At 62.7% G+C, this 10,388-nt stretch overlaps 1 protein-coding gene across 1 annotated transcript in view; it reads right to left on the bottom strand.

Annotated features, from left to right (window-relative positions):
• Positions 1–4,554: 4,554 nt before the first annotated feature.
• Positions 4,555–10,388, bottom strand: part of FHOD1 (formin homology 2 domain containing 1) — a 9,660-nt gene continuing 3,826 nt past the window's right edge. The window contains exons 8-20 of the mRNA XM_009883257.1: positions 10,024–10,047; positions 9,564–9,633; positions 8,960–9,120; positions 7,856–8,700; positions 7,429–7,581; positions 7,086–7,268; positions 6,695–6,814; positions 6,315–6,476; positions 6,025–6,215; positions 5,751–5,943; positions 5,516–5,669; positions 5,239–5,430; positions 4,555–4,637 (exon numbers count right to left, since the gene is read on the bottom strand). Coding sequence (XP_009881559.1) covers positions 4,555–4,637; positions 5,239–5,430; positions 5,516–5,669; positions 5,751–5,943; positions 6,025–6,215; positions 6,315–6,476; positions 6,695–6,814; positions 7,086–7,268; positions 7,429–7,581; positions 7,856–8,700; positions 8,960–9,120; positions 9,564–9,633; positions 10,024–10,047 — 2,531 coding nt within the window. The remainder of the gene's footprint in view (positions 4,638–5,238; positions 5,431–5,515; positions 5,670–5,750; positions 5,944–6,024; positions 6,216–6,314; positions 6,477–6,694; positions 6,815–7,085; positions 7,269–7,428; positions 7,582–7,855; positions 8,701–8,959; positions 9,121–9,563; positions 9,634–10,023; positions 10,048–10,388) is intronic.

The raw sequence follows: 10,388 nt of genomic DNA, 5'->3' as shown, positions 1-10,388 counted from the left end.
CACTGAACTTGTGCTGTTCTACTGGTTCTGGTTGGACTTTGCTGCTGGAGCAGGAGCTCCCTGTTGTCAGAGCTTTCTTCTCCGGGGAGGGCAGATCCTTGGGCGGCTGTGGTTCAGCTAAGGCGGGCTCAGCTCCAAGAGATGTTTCCTACACCCAACGCTTGAACATCCCTGTGATCCTTCCCCAAGCCCAGGCATGGAAACCAAACACAGGGTCTACCAAAGCCCAGCCTGAAGGCGCTTCCCATGGTACGGCCAACCTGAGCCACAGCCACCCAAGGAACCACCTTGACCCTTTGTGTGATCTTCTCCCTCTTCTCCCTGAAGGACTCTCTATCCCTTGTTTCCAACTTACTTTGGGCCATGACTGAGGACTTTTGGGGGACTTTCCTTATGTTTTGCTGCTGTAAAACACAAGCAACCGTTTATGCCCATCATCCCATGCATCTGATGCCACCTTGGTGGGACCAGCCCGAGTCCCAGGCTCCGATCCTCCATCTGTGAGGGGTTTCCACGCTTTTCGGCTGGAAGGTGGGCACAGCCCAAACCTCTCCTGGCAGGCCCTCTCTGCTCCTGGGGTGCTGCGGCTGGAGCAGCTCCTTCAGGGAGTATCGGGGCTGCTCCCCAGGACAGCATTGCTGGGAGCATGGACCATCCAGCCAAGCGATGACCCCGGATCTGGCGTTTTGCAAATCCCCTCGTCTTCGGAAAATTCCTGCCTCTGACTTGTTTTTTTCAGGTTGCGCAGGATCCCCAGGTGTTTACAAAACACGGCTCCGCTTCCAGCCGCATTCATGGCTTCGGGAGAGGTTTCACCTTCTGGGAAGCTGCTCCTTGGCCTGACCTCGAGCTTTTCCACCCTGGTGAGGACCCCGTGTCGCTGTGCCCACTCGCCCACATGGCCTTGGCAGCCCCTTTGCCAGCCGGGCTTTCTGCACCACGGTTCTCCAAACGGGAGCTGCTTTTGGGCTGCAGGGACCTTGCTCCGTCGGTGTGGCTGGGAAGTGTTGGTGACACTCCCAGCTCCGCTAAAGCCTGCTACCATCATCCCCCATCTCCTGGGACACGCGTGGTACCCGTGCCGGGCTTGCTTTGCCAGCCTGGCATCACCCTCCCATCTCCCATACCTCCCCGTGCTCCTTGCAGGGCATCTACCTCGATATTAGGGTGGTGGGGACAGGGGAAGTGTGGCTCCCCCTTGGCCAGGAGACAGATCCCAGGGGAAGCTGGCTTGGCCACGCTCCAGGTGACGTCCTGCCGCCTCTGCCCCCAGGGGAGAGGGCAGTAGGTCACAGCAGCTGTGACCTGGTTCCAATCCCACGCCTCCGTCTTGCCAGGTGAAGGCGGTTGCAGAGCGGAGCGTTGTCACCAACCCCAGGTTGCTCAAGAGGGTTGGGGCCAGGGAGGTAGAGGAGGAGTCCTCCAGCAAGAGGAACTTGGGGATTGGGGGGGGGCATATCCTGATGCTCTTGGAAGGTGGCCAGGGCGCACCGGCGCTTGCAAGATGTTCTTCTGGATGGCTCCGACCCATGAACAAGAGTGAGGTTGCACTGTGCCTGGTGGCAATGGTGCTTCTCATGGGAGGTGGTGGGGCTTGGTGGCAAACCACGAGCCCAAGACCGCCTGTGGTCCCCCACTGAGCTCGAGGAAGGCAGCAGGGATGTGCGCACGTGGCGTGAGGCTGGAGCTGACCTCGGAGCACGGCAGCAGGGAGAGGACTCCGTGCTGGAAAGGACTGGTGGGGTAGGATGGAGGAGGCAGGGGACATCTTCCAGCACAGGCTCTGTAAGGGCTGAGAGTGTGTCTCCACCACCAAACTGCTACAGAAGGGGATAAATGTGACAACAAGTGGAGCTGGGCTCATCCTCACTGTCCCCCCCTGCCTGGATGGGGGCCAGGGCAAGACGGGGGCCATGGACGAGTGCTGGAGGATGGGAGCCCGTCCCTGCCAGCCAGACAAATGGCCAGGACCAAGGACGTGGCTGTCATCCCACCGGGGACACAGAAGTGGCAGGATGTCTGGCTGGGGTTGGGGGAGCCGGTTGCAGCCCCTCTGGGTGCCAGGGAAGGGGAGAACGGCAAACGGAAGGCCAGCAGCGAGCGCCTGAAGAGCAGTGGGACACCAAGCGTCATTTCGGGTGGCCTCGCTGTGTGCGTGGCCGCCGTGCCCCCTCGTGGCAGCAGGACACAGCTGGTGGCCCTGGGCTGGCGTGGGCAGGAGCCAGGCAGGGGCTGAGCGTGGGTGCGGGCAGGGATGGAGGAGGTGGTGGGTGCCGCCCCGGTAGGGTCCACCTCATCCCACCCCGGAGCATCCTCCTGGGGGTGCAGCACCCCAACCCCGGCTCTGCTGATGCTGCCCGAGGCCACGCGTGCCCCAGGTCCCCACCAAGCCCACAAACCTGCCTCCGCTCGCAAAGGACTCCCCTGGCGTCCCGCCACCCCGTCTCCTTGCCGAGGGTGAGGGGGTCTGCACTCGTCTGGGTTTTTTTGGCATGAGACACTAGCGTGTCAGCCAAGTCAAGCCATTCAGGCGCCGCTCAAGGGCAACGTGTGCCCAGGGCCGGGCCGGGAATCCTGGAAATATCACCAAGGCTGCAAAAAAAAAAAAAACCTAGCTGGAAAAAAAAATAATAAATGGGTTGGTGGAGGCCTTCACTGAGGACACGGTCACCCCGAGTGCCACCAAAGTGCTCGGGGGGGGACAGGACATTCCGCAGCACCCTGCCTCAGTTTCCCCGTGAGCTCTTGGGTGGCAGGCCTGGGGTTATCACGTGTATCATGTCACTTTGGGTACCTGGGGCATGTGCAGGGGGTCGGGAAGATGCTTTCCTACCCCTCTCTCCTTCCCACTGTACGTCTGAGCAGCTCAGCGTCACCTGTCGTGACCTCTTTGCGGACCCAAGTCAAGCAACCGGAGGAGAGGAGAGCCAGACCACATCTTGAGGGACCTCTGGGACACCTGCACCTCTTGGCATGGCATCCCACTGTCCCCAGAGCCACCCAGGACCATCGCAGGCACCTTGCGAGCTGGGATGGGTTGGCACTACCCGGCTCCTCTGAGGCCACCGGCGCATCCAGCCTCACCGGAGAGGGAAAACCCTGGGCAGAGGTTAGCTGGGAGGAAGAAGCTGCCCTGCCCGGTGGAGTTTTTCTTCATTCCTTGAAAGCCGCAGAGACCTGCTGTGCGGGATTCAGGGCTGGAGGCAGCACCGGGGCAGCGCCGAGGTGGAGCTGCCGTGATGGATGATGTGACAGCGTTCCCAAATGCCTCTGCCACAGGTGACAGTGGCCAAAAGCATTGCAGCTGGCAGAGGGGGATGCTCAGAAATGGTACCCACTCACCATCTAGCATCTGTGGGGAGCATCACAGCCAGCACCCAGCCTGGGGTTTAATCCATGGCCGAGATGGCATGACCAGGAGGTGGCATGACCCGGAGGTGGCATGTTCCAACCTGGACGTCCCCCAGGCCCCACGGGGACAGGCAGATGCTGCCCTGGCTGCATTTACACCACGAGGAAGCCCGTGCACAGGGAGATGGTTCCAAGGCTTGCAACTCAGTCGGGGCCAGGTTTTGCCGGGGGACAACGTGGCTGCTGTGCCCTGGACCTGCTCCGGGAGTGACCCGGTTCCTGGGCTGGCTAAAATGCCCCAGGAGAAGTTTGTAAGGGAGAGGTGAGGTTTGAAACAGGGTATTACCCTTGATTTTACAGCGCCGTAGCCTCGCGCTCCAGCCGTCGCTCCTGCCCTTGAGCGTGCAGCCTTGAGCCTGGCAGAAGTCCTCGGTCCTTCTAGCAGTGTCCCCCCCCCCGGCATGTCCCGGTACAGTGGGGGGATCACGATGTCCCTGGGAGGGACGATGGTGCCTGCAAGGCCCTGGGCTGGCTGCTGCAGGCTGAGCGCTTGCCTCAGGCCGCAGGGCTGGGGACACGGCCGGAGGGATGCTGGCTTGGCCCAGGGAGGGGGTACCACATCACCCCGGTCTCTCGGGGCTCCGCAGGGGGGACAGGGACAGCGGGGTCCCCAGGCATGGCCAACCACCCTGGGGTGGCTCCGGCAGCACCCAGATCCTGCTCAGGACCGGGGTGACTGCTTCCCCAGAGGTGGAAGCAGTCCCCTTCCCTCCTGTCACCCCCTTGGCCCACGGCATCAAGAGCCTCCAGCATCCCAGCCCAGCAGCGGAGTGACCCAGGCACAGGGACAAGGGACACCAGCAGCGTGTCAGCTCACTTTATTGCCATAGCTGCCATGGGCCAGACCCAGTTCCCAGAGGGGCTCTGGGTCCACCCCCTTCACCCCTTTAATACTGTTTGAGAAGACAACCCCCGAGCCTCTGTGCCCATGCATGGGCGCTGAGCATCCTCCATCCCGGTTCTGCCCCGGAACAGCTCCAGGGAATCGCTCCCATCCTGCTGCCCGCACCTCTGGGAGCGGGGAAAAGTGAGGCGAGACCAAGGGTGCAGAAGGTTCCAGTCCTGGAGCAGCAGGCACTGCCACCACGTCCCGCCCTGGGGGCTGCCAGCGGTGGGGAGCAGCGTGAGCCCCCTTGGGCCAACTCACACGTCCATACCGGGCGCCCGCCCCAGGCCCAGCGCCTGCACCAGGTCATCGCTGAGCCCGCTCTTCAGCGTCCGTCGCACTGCCAGAAGAGGAGAGCGTGGCACTGGCGTCGCCAGCAGCAGCACGGGCAGCGCTGGCCGCCAGGGTCCCCACGCGGTGGCCCTGGGAAGGGCAGTGGTGGCAATGGGGTGCAGTGGCACCCTGAGACCGGACCGTAACACCTGCTGTGGCCTGGTGGGCTCAACATGGGAGATGAGGGGTGGCCAGTGGGGAAGGAGCCAGGCAGGGCATGGGGACAAGGGCGCAGAGGTGGGAGGAGGCATGGGGACAGAGAGACAGAGATGGGACAGGGACACAAAGATGCGAAAAAGCATCTGGGCAGGGACACAGGACAGAGTACAGGGACAGGGACGCTGAGATGGGACAGAGTACAGGGACGGGGTAGAGCATGGGAAGAGAGACACGGAGATGGGACAGAGCATGGGGACAGGGACATGGGAACAAGCCACAGAGGTGGGACAGGGCATAAGGACAAGGAGGCAGAGGTGGGGCAGAGACACAGAGGTGGGATAAGGCAAGGGGACAGGGACACAGAAATGGGAAAAAGCATCCGGGCCGGGACAGAGTACAGGGACAGGGGCAGGGGATGGGGACAGAGACGGAACAGGGATGGGACTTACAGGACTTCCGATTGCCGCGGGACCTCCTGCGCTCCTTGTTGGGGCAGGGCCGGGGGTTGGCGTTGAGGGTCACCGATTTCACCAGCCGGTCCATGATTTCATCCGAAGCATCGTCTGGGGAGCTGGGAACATCCTCCTGGGCTGGAGAGCCCTGGGCCGGGGAGCCCTGGGCCGGGGTGGTATGCCCTGTCCCTGCACGGGGACAATGGGGATGCTGCCATCGGCCATGCCCGGCCAGCTGGGCATGCCTCGAGTGCCTCTGCCACCCGGCTCCTACCCTGGCTGGCCCGGCTGCGGCGGGCAGGGGCATCTGTGGGGGAGGTCAGCAGGATCTTCATGCTCTCGTGACCCGCTTCCATCTGCTGCTCAGGGCCGCTGGACACCACGGCGGGCGGTGAAGCAGCCTCGGTGATGCCAGAGAACTTCTCGGTCTGCAGTGGGAGGAGAGGGTGGGTGTCGAGGACCTGGGGGGACATCACCTAGTGGTGGTGGCTGGCCAGGCGGACCCGTACCTCGGTGATGAGCCGTCCCCGGGTCTTGTTGCGCTCGCGGTGGGCAGCCCGTTTCTTCTGCTGCTGCAGGACGCGCTCCCGGCAAGTGCGGTACTCCAAGGCGAACTCCCGCAGCAGCTTGCAGATGGGCGTCACCTTCACGTCCCGTGCCACGCTCACCGGGTAACCCAGGTACAGCAGGAAGGAGTGAAACCTGCGGGGAACGTCACTCATGGTGGGCCACCAACGGGGCCGCAGGGTTCCTGCTGCGTCTCCAGGACCTCGAGCCACGGACCTGTTGAGGACGCGCCTGTGCACCACCTTCAAGACAACAATGCGCTGGGTGCTGTCCTTGAGGAAGTCCGTCAGCTTGCTCTTCAGCACCGGCTTGGTCTCGTGCTTGGCAATCACCTTCAGGTTGTCCCAGGAGGCCCTGCACCTCCGCTCCAGCTGCACCAGGCTGTTGGCGATTTCATCAAAGTCAACCTGGAAGAGTGAGATGTCAACCCTTGGCCACGCCAGTGGAGCTGGGCAGCTGTGGGACCTGCACCCTTGCCTTGGTGGGTGTGATCTGCCTTGCCTCACCTTGGCACAGCGGGTGATAGAGGCGATCTCCGAGTAGAGGTCAGTGGTTTCTGGGAACTTCTCTACCACCATCTGGCAGAGATGGTGGAGTAGGGACTGCCGGTGCACCGTGTCCTTCACTTCTGAGACCTTCTCCAGGTAGCCCAGCTCAAAGCCTCTGCTCTGAAACCCCAATGGACTCAGCAGGGCCTCTCCATCCATCCCACCGCCAGCAGATCACGCAGACCCACTGGGTCCCCACCAGCACCCACACCACCCGGCCTCCTCAGGCACCATCCCAAGCTTCACATGGTTCCCCCTTAGGTACTCAATGCACCATGGCTGGTCCTGTCCTTGCAGCACTCAAGACAGGCCATGTCCCTCCACACCCTGCTCCTCACCTGGGAGCCATTCAAGAAGTTGCCCATGGCCAGCAGCGTGGCCAGGATGCACTTGAAGGTGTGATTTCTGGCCAGTTGCTCCATGCCCACCTTCAGATCAAAGAGCGGCTCTGCAATCTCCTGGGTGAGGAGAGAGGCAGGTGAGATCCCTTGGCTACCCTCTCCCTTGGGAGCTTCAGGATTTGCTCTTGCCCATGAGGACAACCACCTCATGGTCAACCCAAGTCCATGCTTGCCTTGGGGACCTGCAGCCCATCCCCAGCCAGGATGGTGTGTCCCGTATTCGGACATGGCTGGTCCCCACCAGGAACACGCTTGGCTCAGCACTCAGCACTGCTGGGGCTGGCAGCGGTGGGAGAGTGGAGGGGTGATGGGGTACATGGCTCTGTACCTGCTCCAGGCTCTCGTAGTCCAGCTTGAAGGCCCAGAGCTGGAGTCTGGCTGTGAGATCGCTGATGGAAGACAAGGCAAGCAGAAACTGCTCTGCCGAGCCCAAGGGCACATCAGGGTTGGCCAATTGGGCCTCCTGGATCTTCTGCTTCTCCTCCTCAGTTGGGACCATGGTCAGGATTTTCTAGAGCAGGCAAAGAGGGATGTGTCAGACTCCAGGCGTGTCACCATGGGACGCGTCACCCCAGGGCTGACAGCACAGGCATCATGGCATGGAGGTCTCCTGGCCAAGGGAAACAACATGCATGAGGGCTTCAGAGGGACCGAGCTTCTCTCTTGCTCACCTCAATCCCTTCCTTATTGACCGCAAACTCGTCAAAGTTGAGCACAGCTGTCTTGATGATGTGCACAGGTGGCAGCACCGTGAGGCCAATGTTGATGGCATTGCTCCTCTTGGGGTCCAGCACCACCACCACCTTCTTCCCATCGATGGCCTTCTGCAAAGAAGACAGGATGGATGGGGACTGCCAGGCGCAAAGGGCTCACCTTCATGAAAACACCATGGACACGGGGAGCCACCGATCAGGGACCCAGTGGTGAGCCAAACCTGCACACTGCCCATCAATGTCCCCACCAGGCCTCTGGGCTGCAGGTACCCATCCTCAGCATAAGCTAGGGGCAAGAGTGCATGCCTGGGGTCCCCACAGGAACTAATGGCCTTCATCCCACCTCTCAAGTCCCCTTGGCTGATGGGTGCCAGCCTGCTGATACCTTTGAAGTTGGCGCTTCCTTTGACCGTGACTCAAAGAGATGCTCCAGTTTGGCAACATTGACCTCGACATTCTGCAGGGACGCCCACAGTGTCGCCTGGCCGAACCTGCCCGGCCCCACAGTGCCATCCAGCTGTTTCAGCTCCTTCCAGAAGAGCTTTACTGTCCTCTTCTTCTTGGCCTGTGAGGGGCCATCCGTTGCTGAGGCGCTTGGCAGCCCTGGTAAGAGTGGGCAGCCAGGAGGAGGTGGAGGTGGTGGGCAGCCGGGGACCCCAGGAGGTGGAGGTGGAGGTGGTGGGCAGCCGAGGACCCCAGGAGGTGGAGGGGGAACCATGAGAGCTCCAGCGTTTGTTGCTTCAATTCTGGGAGGAAGGGAGGAGCCGTTGGTCATGGGCCCCGTGTCCAGGATGTCAAAGTCTTCTTCTTCCCCCAGATCAGTGAAGTCCAGGTCCTTGATCTTCAGCTGCACGGGGCTGGCCTCCAGGCGCTCCCATGTCAGCTCCACGTCCTTCTTGATGGGCATCATCCCGGTGTTCTCCAACTTCTGTGTGTGGGTCTCGGCATCTACGTTGGACATGGCACGTGCCAGCTTGGCGTGGGCGCTGGCCACTGGCCCGTCCGGAGCCCTGCTGCGGGACCAAGTGGCCTCCTGCTCCCGGTTGCCACCTCCCTCAACGTCCATCTCCACCTCACCCTGGACCACGGGGGATGACGGGACCTCTGGGAGAACCTTCTCCCTCCCTGGCTCCGAGGAGCCCTTGGAGTAGAGCATGTCCAGCATAAACTTGGTGTCAGAGGAGATGGTGCTGCAGGAGTCGGTGGTATCCAGCCGAGCCAGGTGAGACCCTGCAGGGAGAAGGGGAGAGGCTGGGACAGCCCACGTGGAGGGGAAGGAGCTGCTGGGCTGCACGTAGAGTTGGGGTCCCGCTCCACAGCGGGGACATGCTCAGATGGCGGCGTTGGGAGTGGGACGGGGAGGTACCACCCAGCTCCTCCATGGTTCTGGGTATCACAGGTGTGGGCTGGGGACAGAGGAGCCACTAACACCCACCCCGGGGACCCCGATGAGCCCCGAGCCAGGAACACACACCCTGGCAGCACCTACTGGGTGGCTCTGTCCCGGGCTCAGGTGTGCCACCATCCCTGTCCCATGCGAGAGCAGTAGGATGCTCCAGCGCAGCATCGCCGAAGACATCGAGCCGTCCCTTGGCCATGGAAGAGATCTTCTCCTTCTGGGCTGCAGCCAGGTTCTCCAAGAAGCGAGCTCTACAAGACAGGGGTGGGACATTGCTGGGAGGAAGGCAAGGATGGGGACAACGGGGACGACGGGCAAACCACGCCATGCCACACTGCACAACCAGCCCCGCAGCACAGAAACCCCCTGCACTGGCCACACATCAAGGACCCGGAGGCTTCAACCTCCTCGGAGGCCTGCAGAAAGACAGATGATGCCACCACGGCTTGGGGACAGGGATGCCGCAGCCCCATGGGAGCCGAAGGCTCGTGCCGTCAAGGTGCCGCTGTCACCTCTTGGTCCCGATGAACACGGTGCTCACCACGACCCTCGTCTAAAAGCTGCAAACCCCAGGAGGGTGCTCATGGGGACCCTCCTGCTCCTCACCCCCAGCCTGGCTGGAGCTCAGGTGCCTCCAGCCGGGCGCTGGCCCCAGGAAGCGCATGCCTGGAGACACACGCATGCCTCTACTTACTCAAATTTCCTCAAAATAGGCTTGTCCCCACGCAAGGGGGGGGCATCCTCCCGCCTGAGGGCCCATGGCCCTGGGGGTCACGGGGAGGCGGGAGAGCCCCAGCGAGTCCCCTCCAGCCCCGGCACCGCATGGTGCTGGCGACATGGGGCGCTGTCTGTCCCACCCCAAAACCAGAGCCACCCAGTTTGCCACCAGCGTGGCAATGCCAGCCCCGGGGCGGGCTGTGCCACCCCCGGCAGGGACACCTCACAGCCCAGAAAGGGTCCCGTGGGGGATGCTGGTGATGGGGGGAGCGGGCTGGGGTCCCGCTGGCAGGGCTCGGAGGGGAGAGGCGAGGGATGGGGGGAGAGGAGAGGCAAGGTGGGTGCAAGGGGCAGCGAGCGAGGCAGGGCAGTGCCCGCTCCTGCCGGAGCATCCCGCCGGGAGGGAGCACACACGCGTGCAGAGCCCGGGCACTTACCAGACAGGGGCAGTTTGGCGCAGCCTGCAAAAGGAAAGATAGAAAAAGAGTGGGCAGAGGAGAGGGCAAGCGTGGGCAGAGAGGAGGAGCGAGGAGGAGCTGGAGCGGAGCCGTGTGTGCCTGAAGGATGCCCTGGAGCCCCTGGCTGGACCCTCTTGGATGCCCGCTCCCCCATCACGCTTCTCTCCAGCCCCGGTGCCTATCCAGACTCTCTTTACCCCTGGGAAAGGCACATCCCACCCACCTGGGAGCCCCCCCGCTGCCACCCCATGGGGACCCCCGGTGCACCCGTCCCCTCCTGGCTCCTTACTTGTAGACGCTGCGCTCGCCCGGGCACGGGGGCTGCTCCTTCTCGGCCGGGGGGG

Source organism: Charadrius vociferus, unplaced genomic scaffold (genome assembly GCF_000708025.1).
Source record: "Charadrius vociferus isolate BGI_N301 unplaced genomic scaffold, ASM70802v2 scaffold964, whole genome shotgun sequence".
Lineage (NCBI taxonomy): Eukaryota > Metazoa > Chordata > Aves > Charadriiformes > Charadriidae > Charadrius > Charadrius vociferus.
Note: the sequence above shows the minus strand (reverse complement) of the source record. Positions and strands in the feature narration are given on the sequence as shown.